Below are 26,034 nucleotides of genomic sequence, written 5' to 3' on the forward strand. Positions count from 1 at the left end.
ACACATCATGTATAATATAGGATGCAGACGACAACACATCATGTATAATATAGGATGCATCAGAGCTTCTCAAAGTCTTTGTCTCTCAGGGCACGACTCAGGTGGAGAGAAGTGGATTGGGTGGATGTTTATTGGAGGTGCCGTGCCCCGTCGCGGTCCATTTGGTTCCATTTGAACCATCTGGACCCAATGCACATCACATTGTGTGTGTGTGTGTGTGTGTGTGTGTGCGCATGTTTCCTTGAGGTATATGATTGTTATAGAATAGAATATGAATAGAATAGAATACAAAAGAAAAGCCAAAAACTAATCTTAAGAAAAAACATGTTGGGACCCCCCGAGGGTCTCGACCCACAGGTTGAGAACCACTGTGCTACTTTTACATGTCAACGACCCCAGATGACCCTAACGGTGACCCCAGATGACCCTAACCGTGACCCCAGATGACCCTAACAGTGACCTCAGATGACCCTAATGGTGACCCCAGATGACCCTAACCGTGACCCCAGATGACCCTAATGGTGACCCCAGATGACCCTAACAGTGACTCCATGGAAACCAAAACATATTGATTATGTAAACACCCCCCCCACCACACCTGTTCCTGATTATTACATTATGATACAACACACTGTCTGTCTGTCCTCACAGCCTGTCTGTCTGTCCTCACAGCCTGTCTGTCTGTCCTCACAGCCTGTCTGTCTGTCCTCACAGCCTGCCTGTCTGTCCTCACAGCCTGTCTGTCTGTCTGTCCTCACAGCCTGTCTGTCTGTCTGTCCTCACAGCCTGTCTGTCCTCACAGCCTGTCTGTCTGTCTGTCTGTCTGTCTGTCTGTCCTCACAGCCTGTCTGTCCTCACAGCCTGTCTGTCTGTCCTCACAGCCTGCCTGTCTGTCCTCACAGCCTGTCTGTCTGTCTGTCCTCACAGCCTGTCTGTCTGTCTGTCTGTCTGTCTGTCCTCACAGCCTGTCTGTCTGTGCTCACAGCCTGTCTGTCCTCACAGCCTGTCTGTCCTCACAGCCTGTCTGTCTGTCCTCACAGCCTGTCTGTCTGTCTGTCTGTCCTCACAGCCTGTCTGTCTGTCTGTCCTCACAGCCTGTCCGTCTGTCCTCACAGCCTGTCTGTCTGTCATCACAGCCTGTCTGTCTGTCTGTATGTCTGTCCTCACAGCCTGTCTGTCTGTCTGTCCTCACAGCCTGTCTGTCTGTGCTCACAGCCTGTCTGTCTGTCTGTCTGTCTGTCTGTCTGTCTGTCTGTCTGTCCTCACAGCCTGTCTGTCTGTCCTAACAGCCTGTCTCTGTCCTCACAGCCTGTCTCTGTCCTCACAGCCTGTCTGTCTGTCCTCACAGCCTGTCTGTCTGTCCTCACAGCCTGTCTGTCCTCACAGCCTGTCCGTCTGTCCTCACAGCCTGTCTGTCCTCACACAGAGACACAGAGGAGTCAGTGCCCAACCCAAACCCAGCGTAGAGCGGTTGAGTGAACGTGCTCTGCACGGTGTACAGGTGAGTCAGAGTGTCCTCTAACACTCTGTAGAAGGACAGAGTCCCAGCGGGACGGTCCAGATACACTGCTACTCTGTTGGAGCCAGAGGGACGGATAGGAAGGACAGTCGTCTTACTATTGTGTCTGACAGAGTAATAGTCAACATGCTGACCATCAGCACAGTACAGACTCCAGGAATGTTCATTCCCTCCAAGCACACAGTCCTGACCGGCTCCTTTCCTACCGATGTCTCCGTCAGTCACTCCTATCTGAACCGCTCCACTGAACTGTACCTCACTGTAGCAGCGTTCATCTAGACTCTCTGAACTCAGAACCTGAGGCTTTCTATCAAACCTGTCAGGATGGTCAGGATATGAATGACGCTGACCATCCTGACGTGTCACCTTCCTGTTGTTCTCAGACAGAGAGAGGTCACAGTGTGCTGTGTTTGTGTCCAGAGTGAGACGCTGGAAATCTGATGAGAAAACAACACAGTACACATTAAATACATCCTTCACTGAATGATACGCATGCACGTATCATCGCGCACGCATGCACACGTATCAACGTGCGCACGCACACATGCGCGCACACGCACACATGCACGCGCGCGCACACACGCACACATGCGCGCACGCACACATGCGCGCACGCACACATGCGCGCGTACACACACGCACACATGCGCACATGCACACACGCACACACACACACGCACGCACACATGCGCGCACGCACACAAGCACACATGCACACAAGCACGCGCACACACACATGCACACACATGCGTGCGGGCGCACACACACGCGCACACATGCGCGTGGGCTCATAGCGCGGCACAGAGTGACGCGTAATGAGCTTGTAGGTCTGCTATTTTTGAAAAATCGTGAAAATGTGGCGCAAATCTTTGAATATATATATTCTTTCAGAATGTGTGCGCGCACACACACATATGCGCGCGCACACACACATGCGCGCGCACACTTGCGCGCACACACACATGCACACTTGCACGCACACACACGCTAAGGCTGTACCCTAGCCCTTATTTTAGGACTCGAACTTCGGCAGGAATTTCCGAGTAAACATTCGGACCATTTGTTTCTAATTAATTAAAAAAATAACCGTCTCGATCCGAGCACACAGCGCGTCTCCCCCGCTCTTTATCAATCTCTCTCTCTCCCAACACACACACACACACACACACACACACACACACAGTGTTTTTTTTTTTACCACTACGCAAACTACGCAGCTGCGTAGAGCCCCGACGGCTAGAGGCCGAGAGTTCTCCCTGAAAAATGTTTAATATTGCAGCCCCGCCAGCCCGTTCCGTCGCAGACTCGCAGTTGATTTTTCGCCTATTGCAGTCGGTTAGGGGGGACCCCCCAGGGGGGGCTCCGACGGCCCATGGCGTCGCTTCCTCGGTGTCACTTTTTCATGATCCGCGACGCCCGGTCGCGGCCATCCGTCCCGTCGTGGGCTCCCCTGTTGGTCTTTGTCCCCCTATACTGCTGCTCAAACCCGGCCGTCAGAACGATTCAACGTGGAAATAATGTTGCAAAACAAAACAACAACAAGATACAGCCTAGACTGTAAGGACAGGAATAGGACCTTGGCGCAAAACATCATATTTACCCTGCTCTTCAATAACAAAAGTGTGTTCTTACATGATCCTCCATTTTACGATTTAAACTCTAGGTGAGTAAATTAATTTAATATGAAACAAGCTCAAAAATTAATTACCAGCTGCATTATCATTATCTGTGGGTCTGCTGCTGACGTTATGCCACTTTTTAGCTGCGCTCCGCTGTTATGCTCAAATTAGTGTCCCTAAAGAATTCTGAGGCAACATGGCTGGAGACGAGGCAGCCAATCAGAACTGCTCGACTAGCCATGTGCACATGGGGAGTTTGGAGAGGGACAGCACAACAAGGAGATAGACATAACTTCTGACAGGAATGCACTAGAAACTTTTTTTTTTTTACATGCTCATATCACATTCTCGCCGAGATATATTTTCGAGTTAATAAAAAAGGAAAAAAAATATAATATTTATTTTTATTAAAGGTATTATGACATGATTTATAACATAATTTTAAAAACATTAAAAGTCTTGGCCATCGTCCTTCAAACGTGTCTAAAAAGTTTGAACACTCAACTCCACTCCAGTATTTCTTGACACGAGTTTTTGTGCATGTGTAAAGTTCATCCTGAGAAGCCATGGAAAAACACATTATTTTAGCCTGTAGATGTCGGTAATTCCCCCTTTCCTGTCAACCCAAGATGCGCTACTTTGACAACTTGGTAGGAACGTCGTCAAAAATAAAAGAGTCATCTAGGCCAGTTGGTATCCAGTGTAAGGACTTGTGTTGATTGACACAGCCAACAACAGAGCAGATTGATTTTTCTCTAGAAGCCATTATTAGTAAGTATTACAAAGAAACAAAGTCGCGGTCACAATGAGGAAGCGGAGAAGAGAGGGTAGGCACTAGGCAGGGAGCAGAGGGGAGGGGGCGGAGGTTTAGCAGAGATCTACGTATATCTCTGCCGTCCAACCAGATGAGACATTTTTGCATAATTATTCACAAAAGTCCAGACAGCAGAGAATACACTGAATGTTCAAACTTCGTTTTTTTTTGGTGAAATTGATGTCAAGAAAAGCCAAAAAAGCCAACCCTAACGAGCGAACATTCGAACCTTGAATGTTTGGGGACAGCCTTAACACACGCACACATTATGCGCACACACACACATGCACACTTGCACGCACACACACACGCACACATGTGCACGCACACATGCGCGCACGCACACACCCACACATGCGCGCACGCACACACGCACACTTGCACGCACACACACATGCGCGCACACACACGCACACACACGCAAACTTGCGCGCGCACACACACGCACACATGCGTGCGGGCTCATTGTGCCGCGCTATGAGCTTGTAGATCTGCTTTTTTTTTTTTCGTGAAAATGTGGCGCAAATCTTTGAATATAAATATTCTTTCAGAACGTTTTTTTTTTTTTTTTTTTTTTGCGGCTTACGCCTTTTATTGATTTTTTAAGGGACAGATAGTAGGCTGACAGGAAACGGGAGAGAGATGGGGGGATGACATGCGGTAAAGGCCGTGTCGGGTTCGGGAGTCGAACCCGCGGCACACCGCGACTGGATCACCAGTCCGGTGCCCAGACCGTTACGCTACGGCCTGGGCCTTTCAGAACGTTTTTAACTCAAATCTTTGAGAAGACTGACAGAAACATGGCTTTTTTTCTGAAAACTGGATTTAGAAGACATTTGTAGATTCTGCAAATGTCTTCTAAATCCTGACAGTTTTCAGAAAGTACCTGCTATGATGGTGGGTGTAATAGTGTGGGTGTAACACAAATGCGCGCGCACACATGCGCACACACATGCACACATGCGCACACACCGAGTGCCGCGCTATGAGCTTGTAGGTCTGCTATTTTTGAAAAATCGTGAAAAAAAATGTGCCGCAAATCTTTGAATATATATATTCTTTCACACGCGCACACACACATGCACACACATGCACAAACACACACACACACACACATGCACACACACACACACACACACACACACAAACCACTGACATAAACATAGGGTTTAACCCTGTGAGAACCACTGACCTATTAAGATATGGTTTAACCCTGTGAGAACCACTGACATAGAAACATAGGGTTTAACCCTGTGAGAATCACTGCCATATAAACATAGGGTGTTTCAGACAGACAGACAGACAGACAGACAGACAGACAGACAGACAGACAGACAGACAGACAGACAGACAGACAGACAGACAGACAGACAGACTCACGTGTTGTAAGGAGTTGAGGTTTAGTCCAGTGTTCTCCTCCATGATTCACACTGTAGGAAGTAGAACAACAAAGAATCAAGTCAAAACCTCTGCTCTGGGCGGGAACCCCTTTTGGTGTTTTACCCCCTCAGGCCGGGAACCCATTGTTGGGTTCTGTACAGTATGTACAGTATTAAAAAATGTAAAAGAATTGATGCTGCTATATAAATAATTGAAGTTTATGAAGGGTAGGTACCCTCACAAAAAACATGCAGTAATCCTGGTCACTAAACTGCCTCCCCCTGGCCAGCCGGGGCGCCTGATGGAGGGGAAAGGAACTGGTTGGAATAACGTGTTCCTTCCACGCGCTACGTCCAACCAGGGAAACTCCCCCTGTCAGGTGTAAAGGAGCAACTTGGACACTCAGGCATGAAGGAAGCATGAGTTCAAGTCCGTTGCTCTCCCCTTGTCCCCCATATATGGGGACTAGGTTGGCGGAGGGTGTGTAGAGCCCAGGATCACATTAGATGATTGACACAGGGGTGAAAAATGGGTTACAAAAACGTGGGATAAAAATATTTAAAAAACATAAATATATGTTAAACATAAACATTTATTATTTAAACATAAATAATAAAAACTTAGGTCAGGCTTTAGAAGGCGTTTTTAGAATTGGCCTTAGGCCTAAATGGGTTAATGTCTCACATTGGCCTGTTTTAGGCCCACCACATATTTACTAAACACATTTTGTCATCATTCTCCCACAGACTCTGTCCAAACATCACACACATTGGTACCATAAAGGAAAGGAAAGGTACTATGTTTACCCAGGGTAACTGGACTAAGGAAAGGAAAGGTACTATGTTTACCCAGGGTATAACTGGACTAAGGAAAGGAAAGGTACTATGTTTACCCAGGGTAACTGGACTAAGGAAAGGAAAGGTACTATGTTTACCCAGGGTAACTGGACAAAGGAAAGGAAAGGTACTATGATTGTTTACCCAGGGTAACTGGACTAAGCTCAAGAACTTGCTTACAGCCAGGCCCTGCTCATAGAACATTTCATGGTAGGGATTCAATGCCTTGCTCAAGGGCACTTCAGCGGTGGTAATTTTAACGTGCCGGTACGGGGATACGAACTAGCGACCTTCCGATATCAAGACCGCTCCGCAAACCGTTCGACTTTGTACTTTCCCCTCTAAAGGACGCTTGGAGGCAGCTGCCACCAGTTTTGTTGACTAAGACTATAGACTAAGACTAGACGATTTCAGATGAGTAAAATAGGACTAAAACTAAAGCGTGTGTTATTCAAAAGACTAAATTGGTATTAGCTGTCAAAATGAACACTGGCCAGGCTACCATATTGCAGCGTTGCAAACTGCATAATATTGCTGCCCTACAGAACAGATGTGAGTCAAGCAAGAACCCTTATGAAACAGAGTTGTTCAGAGAGCAACATCTAGTGGTCTATTCCAACTTTAAATATGAGATTGTTTTGGGTCCATTTGGTTACAACGGAGCTTGTAATTGGCTATTTTAAAATTGTTATAGGCAACCTTAGGCACCAGTGCCAACATTGGCACAAATAAGGAGGGTGATCACTGGCACACTGCGGCATAAGTGTGTGAAAGAGCTTTTTGGTTTAAAATAAACTATTAAAAATATATTAAAAAAATAATATATATATATATATATATGAAGTCCCTCACATGTACTGTATGTAAATGGTAAATGGTGCATTTATATAGCACCTTTATCCAAGGAGATGTGCATTACATTCCCCCATTCACACACACATTCATACACCGATGACAGAGGTAAGTAATTACATCTAATTACATTAATTAAAACTCAGAACAATAACCCACCTATCTCCCTAGTCAGAGTTCTGCTATATTTCCACCCTCACCCCAGAGGGACACATATTACACATTACATTGCACACTACTGTCGTAGCAAAAACAGCCAATCTACAAGCTCAAAACACGCCGCAATGCGACGCGTTTTGAGCTTGTGGATCAGCTATTTTTGCTATTATTTGAACTGAAATCCTGAATTATGTTTTTGCTATTTTTGAATTGGAATCCTGAAAAGTAATTTTTTTATTTAATTTCAAATGCATTTCACTTTATGAACCAAATACAAATACATTGGACATAAAAAATAGACATCAAAACAATAATATATCAATGTTCGGATATATATACCTGCGGGCCGCTTTAAGTGATGGTGGGGGCTGCATTTGGCCCCCGGGCCACCAGTTGGTCCCCCATGTATGTTATATACAACCATGGAACATAGACACTATCTACTGTATATTAATCTATGTTTTAGAACCATGGAACATAGACACTATCTACTGTATATTAATCTATGTTATATATAACCATGGAACATAGACACTATCTACTGTATATTAATCTATGTTATAGAACCATGGAACATAGACACTATCTACTGTATATTAATCTATGTTATAGAACCATGGAACATAGACACTATCTACTGTATATTAATCTATGTTATAGAACCATGGAACATAGACACTATCTACTGTATATTAAATCTCTGCTAGAATGAACCATGGATCATATGGTAATATGATATAATAATATGGGAAACTGCATTTATAAAGCGCTTTACATTACAATGTAGTTCACATTCACCCACCGATGGCAGAGGAAAACATGCATGCTCATCGGGAGCTGTTAGGGGTTCAGAGAGTCTTGCTCAAGAACACTTTGACATGTAGCAGCCAGGAGGAGCCGGGAATTTAACCTGGAACCTTTGACGGCCGCTCTACACAAGTCTACTCACTTGACAGTCTCCAGGGCAGCAGACAGCTTCTTCAGAGCAGAGTCTCCTAAGTGGCTGAAGTTCAAGTCCAGCTGTTTCAGCTGGGCGGAGGGGATGGAGGTCACAGCTGAAGCCAGAGAAGAACAGCCTTCCTCTGTGACTCCACAGCCTGACAACCTGCAGAGAAATACACACTTAACAAAGTGCTGTGTTGATGTCCAAGTAGAGATCCACACAGAGAGAACACACATTCTTTACCCCAGGATCTGCAGTCCACACTGTGGACTCTTCAGTAACGCAGTGAGCTGAAGCAGTTGTGATTCCTGCAGGGAGATGAAACTGAGGTCCAATTCTTTCAGATGGAGAAGGTTAGAGCTGAGAGCTGAGAGCAGAACTTCAAATCCTGTCTGTGTGAAGGTACAGCCAGCAAGTCTGTAATTACACATGAAATATCTGGACTGAATATCAGAGGTTTGGAGTAAAGACCCCAAGAGATGGAAAGAGAAGGCAGGCAGGGATAATGTGAAGTAAATCATCATAATCTTAATCTTCCAACATAGGAATTGTGTGTGTGTGTGTGTGTGTGTGTGTGTGTGTGTGTGTGTGTGTGTGTGTGTGTGTGTGTGTAAGTGTGCGTGTTGGTGCGTGCGTGCCAACATGACTACATACTGTAATCACTGTACCCCATTAGTTCACATAATGATAATCCCCTAGCAGCCATGATGGATCACATATTGTAGTTACTGTACCGTAGCATTGATAATGATAATTCCCTAGCAGCCATGATGGATCACATATTGTAGTTACTGTACCGTAGCATTGATAATGATAATTCCCTAGCAGCCATGATGGATCACATATTGTAGTTACTGTACCGTAGCATTGTGATGTGAGAGTGTGAACTAGACAACACAAACTCTGACCATATTATTATTCTAATCAGTGGGATACCATGATGTCAAATTTATCAACACTCTTATTATTAAGAATCAAACTATAAATAATAAAACAATAATGTGACCTCAGTATCTCCAGTTGACAGTTTGGACTCTTCAATGCAGCAGTGAGCAGGTCCATGGATGGATCCGTTATGTCATTATAACTGATGTCCAATTCTCTTAGATGTGAAGGATTAGAGCTGAGAGCTGAAGCCACAATCTCATAGTGTGCCTTTTGGAGTTCACAGCCAACAAGTCTGTAAATGTAGATGATGTAAAATCAGTGATCATCAACACAGTTTAGATCAAATTCATGTTCAATTAAATTAACTATAAAGTGTAATGTAAATGTACCAATGTCTAGTTGGTCAGATATTGACAGGTCATAGAACAGTCTAGTTGGTCAGATATTGACAGGTCATATAAGAACAGTCTAGTTGGTCAGATATTGACAGGTCAGATAAGAACAGGGAACCAGAAAACATCAAAGTGAAAGACAGATAATCTGTATTAACCCATTCTGACCTGAGATCAGATTCTAAAAATGTCTTCTACATCCTGACAGTTTTCTGATAAAGCTATGTTTCTATGTCAGTCGTTCTTCGATTAAAATAGCAGACCTACAAGCTCATAGCGCGCAACCGAGTGGCGCGCTATGAGCTTGTAGATCTGTTATTTTAGCTAAAGCATAACATAATATTTAAAACACCAAAATGGGTTCCCGCCCAAAATGGTTTAATACTACAGTGTGTAACTTGCATTGATCTATGAATGTTATCTTATTTATAATTTTTACTCGGTTCTCTGTGCGTGTCAGTCAGTTCCATTTAGGCAAAAATGCTATATAAATAGTGTACACACACACAAACGCACACACACACACACACACACACACACACACACACAATTTGAGACCTGATTATTGTTATAGTAATTAGGTGAGATGGTAGATTGATTCAACAGGTTTTCTATCCACATGACTACTAACCGAGCCTTTCTGCTGTTCCTCACAGCTGGGAGTAGTCTGAATGTCCCCCATGGTGTTGTGTTGTATTGGTGCAGGTCAAACTCCTCCAGAACCTTCTCTGACGTCAGCAGCATGAAGGCCAGAGCTGAACACTGGCTCTCAGACAGTCTTGTCTTTGATCTGTCCGCTGACTTCAGGTACTGTTGGATCTCCTGATGAACTGAGAGGTCGTTCATCTCCATCAGACAGTGGAAGATGTTGATGAATCTGTCAGGAGAGAGACTCGCATTCTCATTTTTCATCTCCTTCAGGTTGTTGATGACTCTCTGGATGCTCTCTGGACTGTTCTCTGTGTGACCCAGCAGGCCTCCTAACAGACTCTGGTTGGACTCCAGCGAGAGGCCATGAAGGAAGCGGACAAAGAGGTCCAGGTGGCCGTTCTTACTCTTCAGGGCTTTTTCGCTGGCTCTCTGCAGGAAGTCCTCCAGGGTAATTTCTCCATTCATACTTTGATCTTCTTCTTCTTCTTCTTCTGCTTCTCCTCCTCCTCCTCCTCCTCCTTCAATAGCTCTCTGCAGGAAGACGTCTTCTTCTTTTTCTTCTTCCTCTCCTCCTCCTCCTCCTCCTCCTCCTCCTCCTCCCATACTCTTCAGGGATTCTTCCATGGCTTTCTGCAAGAAGACGTCTTCTTCTTCTTCTTCTCCTCCTCCTCCTCCGCCCATACTCTTCAGGGATTCTTCCATGGCTCTCTGCAGGAATAAGTCTTCTCCTCCTTCTCCTCCTCCTCCCATACTCTTCAGGGATTCTTGAATGGCTCTCTGGATTAAGATTTGATCATCTTCTTCTTCTCCTCCTCCTCCCATCCTCCTCCTCCTCCCATACATGGATTCTTCCATGGCTCTCTGCAGGAATATGTCTTCTCCTTCTCCTCCTCCTTCCATGGCTCTCTGCAGGAAGTCGTACTTCAGGGATTCTTCCATGGCTCTCTGCAGGAAGACATCTTCTCCTCCTCCTCCTCCTCCTCCTCCTCCTCCTCCTCCTCCTCCTCCTCCCATACTCTTCATGGATTCTTCCATGGCTCTCTGCAGGAAGACGTCTTCTTCTTCTTCTTCTTCTTCTTCTTCTTCTTCTTCTTCTTCTTCTTCTTCTTCTTCTTCTTCTTCTTCTTCTTCTTCTCCTTCTTCTTCTCCATCTTCTTCTCCTCCTCCTCCCAGGAATGTCTTCAGTACCTTCATGTTCTTCTGTGTGAAACAGTGCATCAGGTAGACTGCAGCCAGGAACTCCTGGATGCTCAGATGAACAAAGCTGTAGATCTTTCTCTGAGATTGAACGGTCTCTTCTTTGAAGATCTCTGTGCACACTCCCGAGTACAGCGCGGTGTGGTTCACATCGAGACCACACTCTTCCAGGTCTTCTTGGTAGAACGTGACGCTGCCTTTCTTCAGATGTACAAACGCCAGCATGCACAGCATCAGAAGAACATCCCTGTCAGTCTCGCCATACTTTGTCTTCATCCTTTTTATCAGGAGCGATATGAAGAGGCTGAACATCCCGGTCAGGTTCTTGGGCAGCTGTCCTGTCTGGTCTGTCTTCACCAGGTCCTCCACAACGGTAGCGGTCATCCAACAGAAGACTGGGATGTGACACATGATGTGGATGCTCTTTGATGTCTTCACGTGTGAGATGATGGTGCTGGCCAGCTCCTCATCATCACTGAACATCTTCCTGAAGAACTCCTCCTTCTGGGGGTCTGTGAACCCTCGTATTTCTGTCACCATGTCAACGCATTCAGGAGGGATCTGATTGGCTGCTGCAGGTCTGGTGGTTATCCAGAAGAGAGCCGAGGGGAGCAGATTCCTCTTGATGAGGTTCGTCAACAGCAGGCCCACCGATGATGTCACCGTGACATCAGAGACGACGTCATTGTTGTCGAAGGCGTCAGAATCGACGTTGATGTTCTGGAATTTCAGCGGAAACCTGCTTTCATCGAGACCATCGAAGATGAAGCCAACTTTCCAGGCAGCGAGCTGCTCTGCTGTGACCTTCTTTAACGTTGGATGGAAACCATGGATCAGTGAGAGAAGACTGTGCTGCTCATCTCGGACCAAGTTCAGCTCCCGGAATGCGAAGAGAACCAGGAGATCTATATCTTGGTTCTCCAAACCTCTTGCCCAGTCCAGAGCGAACTTACGCACAGAGAATGTCTTCCCGATGCCAGCGATGCCATTGGTCAGAACTCTGCTGCTGGGTGTGTCTCTGCCAGGGAGGACGGTCTTAAAGATGGCATGGCACTTGATAAGGACGTCATAGAGGGTCTTCATGCTGGAGGCGGTCTCAAGCTGCCACACCTCATGTTGCTGATTAACCCCTTCACTCCCTCCCGCTGATAGGTGGAGGTCTGTGTAGATGTTGGAGAGGGAGGGATGTTCAGTGACGTATGCCACATGTTCAAGACCGTCCAAAGTGACCTTATAGACCTTTACATACTCCGGCAGACGGACATCTGATATGAGGAGACAATTAATACATGTTAAACATTATGCTTCATTTACAACTTTACATTGAACAATCCATAGCATTAAAACAACTATGTATATATCCTCCAGAAAATCTAAATTTGTAAAAGAAAAAAGGAGAAAATTGGCTAAAATAAAACATTGGATCGTTTTTTTAGTCTAAATGTATGTGTTTATCATCAGTATTTGTATTTGGACAATGAGACAGGAATACAACGAGTATATTTAAATTAAACATTTCATTCATTGAAATAAAATGTTAGTGTAAAATGTGTCCAGTCTTACTGTGTCCAGGTGTGGTTTGACTGAATGTCTTCTGTCCAGGTGTGTTTCTGAATGTCTCTCTGTGGAGATGAAGACAATAGAATATATACATATAGATGAAGACAATAGAATATATACATATAGATACATATATATGAAGACAATAGAATATATACATATAGATGAAGACAATAGAATATATACATATAGATACATATAGATGAAGACAATAGAATATATACATATAGATGAAGACAATAGAATATATACCTATAGATACATATGTATCTAACGGTTAATTTTCCAGCCGGGTAGCCGGTGGTATTATCCGGTTAATTAACGGTTGTTGTTTTTTTTTTGTTTTTTTTTAATAGGCTACCCCAAATGTAATATGCATGTATAGGCTACATAATTAAAGTTGGTAGACGAATGGTATACATTTATTCATGCTCCTTTTTAAAAGACAAACTAAATGTTGTTAAAGCAACATTTAACAATATAAATAAATTGTTGTAGGCTTAATCATCAATAAACAACGCATCGCATCTGCATGCATGCATCTGCGTGTCTACAGTACAGAGGTCCGCCGGTTCTATTCCAAAACATAAATAAGTCCAGTCCAGATCTGAGCAGCCTATAGGCTAACTATAAAGCCACTGGACGGGCTAAGCCTTTTTTATTAAGGAAGATCAGCATGCATGTCACCGTGTTCTGTTTGTTGACCTTTTGCTAACGAGAAAACCCTCCAACATGGATAGCACATGGCTAACTTGGCTAACCGTGCCAGTGTGGGGAGACGGAGTACAACAGAGAACTTTGGGACATTGAGGGGGCAGAAAACAGCGCCCGAGCAGCGCTGTTCATGCAGCCTGGAGTGTGACAAGCTGGGCGGCGCAAATAACAGCAATTCTAGGCATGTGTGCAACATGACAACTGTTTTAAAGTATTGTACAGTGACAACTACAGTCTCTGTAATGTTTATGTTGTACCATTACTAATAACGATCTGGTTACTAGCCGGTTACCCCCTGACATCACTACAAACGGTGCAATGGAATGATTTGCCCAAGGAGAGAGGAGTTTAGAGAGACAAATAACTCTCTAAACACTTCAGGTCAGGATTGAGAAGGCATTTTTAGAATCCTGAATGGGTCTGTTGAATTGAGCAATTGAAAGAGTTATCTCCTTAACACATTCCGACCAGGATTACTGCATGTTTTTGTGAGAGTACCTACCCTAGGAAACACGGGGAGAACATGTGAGGGTACCTACCCTAGGGGACATGGGGAGAACATGTGAGGGTACCTACCCTAGGGGACATGGGGAGAACATGTGAGGGTACCTACCCTAGGGGACATGGGGAGAACATGTGAGGGTACCTACCCTAGGGGACACAGGGAGAACATGTGAGGGTACCTGCCCTAGGGGACACAGGGAGAACATGTGAGTGTACCTACCCTAGGGGAAACGGGGAGAACATACAAACTCCACAAAGAAAGGCCCTTTCGCCAACCCCGCCTCGGGTATGGGCACTGATGACGCAGAGGAGAGAACACGCCCCCAGCGCCCACAGCGGGAATCGAACCCAGGACCTTCTAGCTGTGAGGCGACAACACTACCGACTGTGCCACTGTCCCCCCTCTTGGTTTTATTTTTGATAAAGATTGTAAACTTAATAAACAAATCAGCTCCGTCGTTAAAACTCTTCTTCCAATCATCGCCACGGTCAAATCCTACCTCCCCTAAAACACGGGGAGAACATGTGAGGGTACCTACCCTAGGGGACACTGGGAAAACATGTGAGGGTACCTACCCTAGGAGAAACAGGGAGAACATATACAAACTCCACACAGAAAGGCCCTTTCGCCAACCCCGCTTCGGGTATGGGCACTGATGACGCAGAGGAGAGAACACACCCCCAGCACCCACAGCGGGAATCGAACCCAGGACCTTCTAGCTGTGAGGCGACAACACTACCGACTGTGCCACTGTCCCCCCTCTTGGTTTTATTTTTGATAAAGATTTTAAACGTAATAACCAAATCAGCTCCGTCGTTAAAACTCTCTTCTTCCAATCATCGCCACGGTCAAATCCTACCTCCCCTAAAAACAGCTGGAGACAGTAAATAGCATAACAGTAGCTTGTATTCAATGTAGTACAAACGGTACAATGGAATGATTTGCCCAAGGAGATAAAGACAAGTGCCTCTCTAAACACTTAAAACTTAGGTCAGTTGAGAAGGCGTTTTTAGAATCCTGAATGGGTCTGTTGAATTGAGCAATTGAAAGAGTTATCTCCTTAACACATTCCGACCAGGATTACTGCATGTTTTTGTGCGAGTACCTACCCTAGGGGACACGGGGAGAACATGTGAGGGTACCTACCCTAGGGGACATGGGGAGAACATGTGAGGGTACCTACCCTAGGGGACACGGGGAGAACATGTGAGGGTACCTACCCTAGGAGACACGGGGAGAACATGTGAGGGTGCCTACCCTAGGGGACACGGGGAGAACATGTGAGGGTACCTACCCTAGGGGACACAGGGAGAACATGTGAGGGTACCTACCCTAGGGGACACGGGGAGAACATGTGAGGGTACCTACCCTAGGGGACACTGGGAAAACATGTGAGGGTACCTACCCTAGGGGAAACGGGGAGAACATACAAACTCCACAAAGAAAGGCCCTTTCGCCAACCCCGCCTCGGGTATGGGCACTGATGACGCAGAGGAGAGAACACGCCCCCAGCGCCCACAGCGGGAATCGAACCCAGGACCTTCTAGCTGTGAGGCGACAACACTACCGACTGTGCCACTGTCCCCCCTCTTGGTTTTATTTTTGATAAAGATTTTAAACTTAATAAACAAATCAGCTCCGTCGTTAAAACTCTTCTTCCAATCATCGCCACGGTCAAATCCTACCTCCCCTAAAAACAGCTGGAGATGGTTATCCATGCTTTGATTTCATCAAGAATAGATTATTGCAACTCTTTGTATATTGGCATCGACCAGGCATCACTCAGGCGTTTACAGCTAGTGCAGAACACAGCTGCCCGCCTTCTCACCGGCACTATAAAATATGTTATAGTGTAATAGTGTATATTGTATAGTGTTACAGTGTTATAGTGTTGTATATATTTATAGGAGGGTTGACATACTGTGAATCAGGAGGTCCAGGTTCATTACTGAAGTGCGGAGGATTATTTTTAGACTTGTCACTCTTCACAGACAGAAGGCTGGGAGTTGGAGACTCTGCTCTGTGGTGGACACTTCTGGAATCATACAGACAGAAATAACAATACATAAACAACAGAGACAGTGAATAATACTACTAGAAATAATACTAAGTAAATAACAGACAGTAATTAGCATAACAGTAGCTTGTATTCCATGTAGTACAAACGGTGCAATGGAATGATTTGCCCAAGGAGATAAAGACAAGTGCCTCTCTAAACACTTAAAACTTAGGTCAGGATTGAGAAGGCGTTTTTAGAATCCTGAATGGGTCTGTTGAATTGAGCAATTGAAACAGTTATCTCCTTAACACATTCCGACCAGGATTACTGCATGTTTTTGTGAGGGTACCTACCCTAGGGGACACGGGGAGAACATGTGAGGGTAACTACCCTAGGGGACACGAGGAGAACATGTGAGGGTACCTACCCTAGGGGACACGGGGAGAACATGTGAGGGTACCTACCCTAGGGGACACAGGGAGAACATGTGAGGGTACCTGCCCTAGGGGACACGGGGAGAACATGTGAGGGTACCTACCCTAGGGGACACGGGGAGAACATGTGAGGGTACCTACCCTAGGGGAAAACGGGGAGAACATATACAAACTCCACACAGAAAGGCCCTTTCGCCAACCCCGCTTCGGGTATGGGCACTGATGACGCAGAGGAGAGAACACGCCCCCAGCGCCCACAGCGGGAATCGAACCCAGGACCTTCTAGCTGTGAGGCGACAACCCTACCGACTGTGCCACTGTCCCCCCTCTTGGTTTTATTTTTGATAAAGATTTTAAACGTAATAACCAAATCAGCTCCGTCGTTAAAACTCTCTTCTTCCAATCATCGCCACGGTCAAATCCTACCTCCCCTAAAAACAGCTGGAGATGGTTATCCATGCTTTGATTTCATCAAGAATAGATTATTGCAACTCTTTGTATATTGGCATCGACCAGGCGTCACTCAGGCGTTTACAACTAGTGCAGAACACAGCTGCCCGCCTTCTCACCGGCACTATAAAATATGTTATAGTGTAATAGTGTATATTGTATAGTGTTACAGTGTATATTGTATAGTGTTATAGTGTATATTGTATAGTGTTACAGTGTTATAGTGTTGTATATATTTATAGGAGGGTTGACATACTGTGAATCAGGAGGTCCAGGTTCGTTACTGAAGTGCGGAGGATCATTTTTAGACTTGTCACTCTTCACAGACAGAAGGCTGGGAGTTGGAGACTCTGCTCTGTGGTGGACACTTCTGGAATCATACAGACAGAAATAACAATACATAAACAACAGAGACAGTGAATAATACTACTAGAAATAATACTAAGTAAATAACAGACAGTAATTAGCATAACAGTAGCTTGTACTCAATGTAGTACAAACGGTGCAATGGAATGATTTGCCCAAGGAGATAAAGACAAGTGCCTCTCTAAACACTTAAAACTTAGGTCAGGATTGAGAAGGCGTTTTTAGAATCCTGAATGGGTCTGTTGAATTGAGCAATTGAAACAGTTATCTCCTTAACACATTCCGACCAGGATTACTGCATGTTTTTGTGAGGGTACCTACCCTAGGGGACACGGGGAGAACATGTGAGGGTAACTACCCTAGGGGACACGAGGAGAACATGTGAGGGTACCTACCCTAGGGGACACGGGGAGAACATGTGAGGGTACCTACCCTAGGGGACACAGGGAGAACATGTGAGGGTACCTGCCCTAGGGGACACGGGGATAACATGTGAGGGTACCTACCCTAGGGGACACGGGGAGAACATGTGAGGGTACCTACCCTAGGGGAAAACGGGGAGAACATATACAAACTCCACACAGAAAGGCCCTTTCGCCAACCCCGCTTCGGGTATGGGCACTGATGACGCAGAGGAGAGAACACGCCCCCAGCGCCCACAGCGGGAATCGAACCCAGGACCTTCTAGCTGTGAGGCGACAACCCTACCGACTGTGCCACTGTCCCCCCTCTTGGTTTTATTTTTGATAAAGATTTTAAACGTAATAACCAAATCAGCTCCGTCGTTAAAACTCTCTTCTTCCAATCATCGCCACGGTCAAATCCTACCTCCCCTAAAAACAGCTGGAGATGGTTATCCATGCTTTGATTTCATCAAGAATAGATTATTGCAACTCTTTGTATATTGGCATCGACCAGGCGTCACTCAGGCGTTTACAACTAGTGCAGAACACAGCTGCCCGCCTTCTCACCGGCACTATAAAATATGTTATAGTGTAATAGTGTATATTGTATAGTGTTACAGTGTATATTGTATAGTGTTATAGTGTATATTGTATAGTGTTACAGTGTTATAGTGTTGTATATATTTATAGGAGGGTTGACATACTGTGAATCAGGAGGTCCAGGTTCGTTACTGAAGTGCGGAGGATCATTTTTAGACTTGTCACTCTTCACAGACAGAAGGCTGGGAGTTGGAGACTCTGCTCTGTGGTGGACACTTCTGGAATCATACAGACAGAAATAACAATACATAAACAACAGAGACAGTAAATAAAACAACTAGAAATAATACTAAGTAAATAACAGACAGTAATTAGCATAACAGTAGCTTGTACTCAATGTAGTACAAACGGTGCAATGGAATGATTTGCCCAAGGAGATAAAGACAAGTGCCTCTCTAAACACTTAAAACTTAGGTCAGGATTGAGAAGGCGTTTTTAGAATCCTGAATGGGTCTGTTGAATTGAGCAATTGAAACAGTTATCTCCTTAACACATTCCGACCAGGATTACTGCATGTTTTTGTGAGGGTACCTACCCTAGGGGACACGGGGAGAACATGTGAGGGTAACTACCCTAGGGGACACGAGGAGAACATGTGAGGGTACCTACCCTAGGGGACACGGGGAGAACATGTGAGGGTACCTACCCTAGGGGACACAGGGAGAACATGTGAGGGTACCTGCCCTAGGGGACACGGGGATAACATGTGAGGGTACCTACCCTAGGGGACACGGGGAGAACATGTGAGGGTACCTACCCTAGGGGAAAACGGGGAGAACATATACAAACTCCACACAGAAAGGCCCTTTCGCCAACCCCGCTTCGGGTATGGGCACTGATGACGCAGAGGAGAGAACACGCCCCCAGCGCCCACAGCGGGAATCGAACCCAGGACCTTCTAGCTGTGAGGCGACAACCCTACCGACTGTGCCACTGTCCCCCCTCTTGGTTTTATTTTTGATAAAGATTTTAAACGTAATAACCAAATCAGCTCCGTCGTTAAAACTCTCTTCTTCCAATCATCGCCACGGTCAAATCCTACCTCCCCTAAAAACAGCTGGAGATGGTTATCCATGCTTTGATTTCATCAAGAATAGATTATTGCAACTCTTTGTATATTGGCATCGACCAGGCGTCACTCAGGCGTTTACAACTAGTGCAGAACACAGCTGCCCGCCTTCTCACCGGCACTATAAAATATGTTATAGTGTAATAGTGTATATTGTATAGTGTTACAGTGTATATTGTATAGTGTTATAGTGTATATTGTATAGTGTTACAGTGTTATAGTGTTGTATATATTTATAGGAGGGTTGACATACTGTGAATCAGGAGGTCCAGGTTCGTTACTGAAGTGCGGAGGATAATTTTTAGACTTGTCACTCTTCACAGACAGAAGGCTGGGAGTTGGAGACTCTGCTCTGTGGTGGACACTTCTGGAATCATACAGACAGAAATAACAATACATAAACAACAGAGACAGTGAATAAAACAACTAGAAATAATACTAAGTAAATAATAGACAGTAATTAGCATAACAGTAGCTTGTACTCAATGTAGTACAAACGGTGCAATGGAATGATTTGCCCAAGGAGATAAAGACAAGTGCCTCTCTAAACACTTAAAACTTAGGCCAGGATTGAGAAGGCGTTTTTAGAATCCTGAATGGGTCTGTTGAATTGAGCAATTGAAACAGTTATCTCCTTAACACATTCCGACCAGGATTACTGCATGTTTTTGTGAGGGTAGGCCTACCTACCCTAGGGGACACGGGGAGAACATGTGAGGGTAACTACCCTAGGGGACACGAGGAGAACATGTGAGGGTACCTACCCTAGGGGACACGGGGAGAACATGTGAGGGTACCTACCCTAGGGGACACAGGGAGAACATGTGAGGGTACCTGCCATGGGGACACGGGGAGAACATGTGAGGGTACCTACCCTAGGGGACATGGGGAGAACATGTGAGGGTACCTACCCTAGGGGAAAACGGGGAGAACATATACAAACTCCACACAGAAAGGCCCTTTCGCCAACCCCGCTTCGGGTATGGGCACTGATGACGCAGAGGAGAGAACACGCCCCCAGCGCCCACAGCGGGAATCGAACCCAGGACCTTCTAGCTGTGAGGCGACAACCCTACCGACTGTGCCACAGTCCCCCCTCTTGGTTTTATTTTTGATAAAGATTTTAAACGTAATAACCAAATCAGCTCCGTCGTTAAAACTCTCTTCTTCCAATCATCGCCACGGTCAAATCCTACCTCCCCTAAAAACAGCTGGAGATGGTTATCCATGCTTTGATTTCATCAAGAATAGATTATTGCAACTCTTTGTATATTGGCATCGACCAGGCGTCACTCAGGCGTTTACAACTAGTGCAGAACACAGCTGCCCGCCTTCTCACCGGCACTATAAAATATGTTATAGTGTAATAGTGTATATTGTATAGTGTTACAGTGTATATTGTATAGTGTTATAGTGTATATTGTATAGTGTTACAGTGTTATAGTGTTGTATATATTTATAGGAGGGTTGACATACTGTGAATCAGGAGGTCCAGGTTCGTTACTGAAGTGCGGAGGATCATTTTTAGACTTGTCACTCTTCACAGACAGAAGGCTGGGAGTTGGAGACTCTGCTCTGTGGTGGACACTTCTGGAATCATACAGACAGAAATAACAATACATAAACAACAGAGACAGTGAATAAAACTACTAGAAATAATACTAAGTAAATAACAGACAGTAATTAGCACAACAGTAGCTTGTATTCCATGTAGTACAAATGGTGCAATGGAATGACTTGCCCAAGGAGATAAAGACAAGTGCCTCTCTAAACACTTAAAACTTAGGTCAGGATTGAGAAGGCGTTTTTTGAATCCTGAATAGGTCTGTTGAATTGAGCAATTGTAACAGCTATCTCCTTAACATATTCCGACCAGGATTACTGCATGTTTTTGTGAGGGTACCTACCCTAGGGGACACGGGGAGAACATGTGAGGGTACCTACCCTAGGGGACACGGGAAGAACATGTGAGGGTACCTAACCTAGGGGACACGGGGAGAACATGTGAGGGTACCAACCCTAGGGGACACGGGGAGAACATGTGAGGGTACCTACCCTAGGGGACACAGGGAGAACATGTGAGGGTTCCTACCCTAGGGGACATGGGGGAGAACATGTGAGGGTACCTACCCTAGGGGACACGGGGAGAACATACAAACTCCACACAGAAAGGCCCTTTCGCCAACCCCGCCTCGGGTATGGGCACTGATGACGCAGAGTAGAGAACAGGCCCCCAGCGCCCACAGCGGGAATCGAACCCAGGACCTTCTAGCTGTGAGGCGACAACACTACCGACTGTGCCACTGTCCCCCCTCTTGGTTTTAATTTTTATAAAGATTTTAAACGTAATAACCAAATCAGCTCCGTCGTTAAAACTCTCTTCTTCCAATCATCGCCACGGTCAAATCCTACCTCCCCTAAAAACAGCTGGAGACGGTTATCCATGGTTTGATTTAATCAAGAATAGATTATTTTAACTCTTTGTATATTGGCATGGACCATGTGTCACTCAGGTGTTTACAGCTAGTGCAGAACACAGCTGCCCGCCTTCTCACCGGCACTATCAAATATGTTATAGTGTATATTGTATAGTGTTATAGTGTATATTGTATAGTGTTACAGTGTTATAGTGTTGTATATATTTATAGGAGGGTTGACATACTGTGAATCAGGAGGTCCAGGTTCGTTACTGAAGTTAGGAGGATCTCCTTTAGACCAGTCACTCTTCACAGACAGAATGCTGGGAGTTGGAGACTCTGCTCTGTGGTGGACACTTCTGGAATCATACAGACAGAAATAACAATACATAAACAACAGAGACAGTGAATAATACTACTAGAAATAATACTAAGTAAAAAACAGACATTAATTAGCATAACAGTAGCTTGTATTCCATTTAGTACAAACGGTGCAATGGAATGATTTGCCCAAGGAGAGAAAGACAAGTGCCTCTCTAAACACTTAAAACTTAGGTCAGGATTGAGAAGGCGTTTTTAGAATCCTGAATGGGTCTGTTGAATTGAGCAATTGTAACAGTTATCTCCTTAACACATTCCGACCAGGATTACTGCATGTTTTTGTGAGGGTAACTACCCTAGGGGACACGAGGAGAACATGTGAGGGTATCTACCCTAGGGGACACAGGGAGAACATGTGAGGGTACCTACCCTAGGGGACACGGGGAGAACATTTGAGGGTACCAACCCTAGGGGACACGGGGAGAACATGTGAGGGTACCTACCCTAGGGGACACAGGGAGACCATGTGAGGGTACCAACCCTAGGGGACACGGGGAGAACATGTGAGGGTACTATACCCTAGGGGACACAGGGAGAACATTTGAGGGTACCTACCCTAGGAGAAACGGGGAGAACAAAACAAACTCCACACAGAAAGGCACTTTCGCCAACCCCGCCTCTGGTATGGGCACTGATGACGCAGAGGAGAGAACACGCCCCCAGCGCCCACAGTGGGAATCGAACCCAGGACCTTCTAGCTGTGAGGCGACAACACTACCGACTGTGCCACTGTCCCCCCTCTTGGTTTTATTTTTGATAAAGATTTTAAACTTAAAAAACAAATCAGCTCCGTCGTTAAAACTATTTTCTTCTAATCATCGCCACGGTCAAATCCTACCTCCCCTAAAAACAGCTGGAGACGGTTATCCATGGTTTGATTTCATCAAGAAAAGATTATTGCAACTCTTTGTATATTGGCATCGACCATGCGTCACTCAGGTGTTTACAGCTAGTGCAGAACACAGCTGCCCGCCTTCTCACCGGCACTATCAAATATGTTATAGTGTATATTGTATAGTGTTATAGTGTATATTGTATAGTGTTACAGTGTTATAGTGTTGTATATATTTATAGGAGGGTTGACATACTGTGAATCAGGAGGTCCAGGTTCGTTACTGAAGTTAGGAGGATCTCCTTTAGACCAGTCACTCTTCACAGACAGAAGGCTGGGAGTTGGAGACTCTGCTCTGTGGTGGACACTTCTGGAATCATACAGACAGAAATAACAATACATAAACAACAGAGACAGTGAATAATACTACTAGAAATAATACTAAGTAAAAAACAGACAGTAATTAGCATAACAGTAGCTTGTATTCCATGTAGTACAAACGGTGCAATGGAATGATTTGCCCAAGGAGAGAAAGACAAGTGCCTCTCTAAACACTTAAATCTTAGGTCAGGATTGAGAAGGCGTTTTTTGAATCCTGAATGGGTCTGTTGAATTGAGCAATTGTAACAGCTATCTCCTTAACATATTCCGACCGGGATTACTGCATGTTTTTGTGAGGGTACCTACCCTAGGGGACACAGGGAGAACATGTGAGGGTACCTACCCTAGGGGACACTGGGAAAACATGTGAGGGTACCTACCCTAGGGGAAACGGGGAGAACATACAAACTCCACAAAGAAAGGCCCTTTCGCCAACCCCGCCTCGGGTATGGGCACTGATGACGCAGAGGAGAGAACACGCCCCCAGCGCCCACAGCGGGAATCGAACCCAGGACCTTCTAGCTGTGAGGTGACAACACTACCGACTGTGCCACTGTCCCCCCTCTTGGTTTTATTTTTGATAAAGATTTTAAACTTAATAAACAAATCAGCTCCGTCGTTAAAACTCTTCTTCCAATCATCGCCACGGTCAAATCCTACCTCCCCTAAAAACAGCTGGAGATGGTTATCCATGCTTTGATTTCATCAAGAATAGATTATTGCAACTCTTTGTATATTGGCATCGACCATGCGTCACTCAGGTGTTTACAGCTAGTGCAGAACACAGCTGCCCGCCTTCTCACCGGCACTATCAAATATGTTATAGTGTATATTTATATAGTGTTATAGTGTATATTGTATAGTGTTACAGTGTTATAGTGTTGTATACATTTATAGGAGGGTTGACATACTGTGAATCAGGAAATCCAGGTTCGTTACTGAAGTTAGGAGGATCTCCTTTAGACCAATCACTCTTCACAGACAGAAGGCTGGGAGTTGGAGACTCTGCTCTGTGGTGGACACTTCTGGAATCATACAGACAGAAATAACAATACATAAACAACAGAGACAGTGAATAATACTACTAGAAATAATACTAAGTAAATAACAGACAGTAATTAGCATAACAGTAGCTTGTATTCATGTAGTACAAACAGTGCAATGGAATGATTTGCCCAAGGAGATAAAGTGCCTCTCTAAACACTTAGGTCAGGATTGAGAAGGCGTTTTTAGAATCCTGAATGGGTCTGTTGAATTGAGCAATTGTAACAGTTATCTCCTTAACACATTCCGACCAGGATTACTGCGTGTTTTTGTGAGGGTACCTACCCTAGGGGACACGGGGCGAACATGTGAGGGTACCTACCCTAGGGGACACGGAGAGAACATGTGAGGATACCTACCCTAGGGGACACGGGGCGAACATGTGAGGATACCTACCCTAGTGGAGTGATGGTGAGTGGACACACACACACACACACACACACACACACACACACACACACACACACACACACACACACACACACACACACACACACACACACACACACACACACACACACACACACACAGGATTGAGTTGACATACTGTGTGTGTGGAGGTCCAGGTTCATTACTGAAGTTAGGAGGTTCTCCTTTAGACACGTCACTCTTCATAGACAGAAGGCTGGGTGTTGGAGACTCTGCTCTGTGGTACAGACTTCTGGAATCATAGAAACGAAGAAGACCATTTATTCAATATGTGTACAAATTATGTGAATTAACGTAAGGAGCGTAGTCTTTTATTTCATTATTAATAAAAACAGAAGTACCGTAAAAGACGCGCTGATATTGGCCAGTAGTCACTTTTGTGAGTTCAAAATGTATAATTGCTTTATGGAAAGCTGTTTCTGACACACTAAGTCCAAGGAGTGTTTAGCAGGATTAACATACTCTGTATGTGGAGACTCTGGTCTGTGGATGTGATGTTTGTCAGCTCCCTCCTCCTCGCTCTCCTCACACTGACTCATCTCTGGTCTTCAGGAAACCTGTCAAGATTACACGCACGCATGCATGCACACACACACACACTTTTTAACCATTTATTTATGTCAACACAAAGGAGATGCATCGAAGGACACAAATATTATTGGTGCAGTAGAGTTACTTTTACAAAATCATGGGATGTGTTTTCATGATACAATAGACATGTCACTCAGCACTCTATGGGTAAAATGTCTAGTGAAACCCTCTAACAACCAGTCTGTGGGTATAATGTCTAGTTGGTGAAACCCTCTAACAACCAGTCTGTGGGTATAATGTCTAGTGAAACCCTCTAACAACCAGTCTGTGGGTATAATGTCTAGTGAAACCCTCTAACAACCAGTCTGTGGGTATAATGTCTAGTGAAACCCTCTAACAACCAGTCTGTGGGTATAATGTCCTAGTGAAACCCTCTAACAACCAGTCTGTGGGTATAATGTCTAGTGAAACCCTCTAACAACCAGTCTGTGGGTATAATGTCTAGTGAAACCCTCTAACAACCAGTCTGTGGGTATAATGTCCAGTGAAACCCTCTAACAACCAGTCTGTGGGTATAATGTCTAGTGAAACCCTCTAACAACCAGTCTGTGGGTATAATGTCTAGTGAAACCCTCTAACAACCAGTCTGTGGGTATAATGTCCTAGTG

The 26,034-nt window shown here is 45.0% G+C and overlaps 1 protein-coding gene across 1 annotated transcript; it reads right to left on the bottom strand.

The window, feature by feature from the left end:
- Nucleotides 1-825: 825 nt before the first annotated feature.
- Nucleotides 826-25,401, bottom strand: LOC310867374 (NACHT, LRR and PYD domains-containing protein 3-like). The gene is made up of 15 exons (XM_083777393.1): nucleotides 25,298-25,401; nucleotides 24,954-25,067; nucleotides 24,274-24,387; nucleotides 23,238-23,351; nucleotides 22,014-22,127; nucleotides 12,814-12,872; nucleotides 11,219-12,515; nucleotides 10,034-10,519; nucleotides 9,129-9,302; nucleotides 8,366-8,539; nucleotides 8,129-8,284; nucleotides 5,333-5,382; nucleotides 1,409-1,956; nucleotides 1,307-1,374; nucleotides 826-915 (listed from the first exon to the last, which is right to left on the bottom strand). The coding sequence occupies exons 1-15, from the start codon at nucleotides 25,372-25,374 to the stop codon at nucleotides 897-899; spliced, it is 3,564 nt and encodes a 1,187-aa protein (XP_083633519.1). The 5' UTR covers nucleotides 25,375-25,401; the 3' UTR covers nucleotides 826-896.
- Between the last annotated feature and the right edge of the window lie 633 nt (nucleotides 25,402-26,034).

The sequence above is a fragment of the Protomyctophum parallelum genome (genome assembly GCF_964188405.1).
Source record: "Protomyctophum parallelum genome assembly, chromosome: 11".
Lineage (NCBI taxonomy): Eukaryota > Metazoa > Chordata > Actinopteri > Myctophiformes > Myctophidae > Protomyctophum > Protomyctophum parallelum.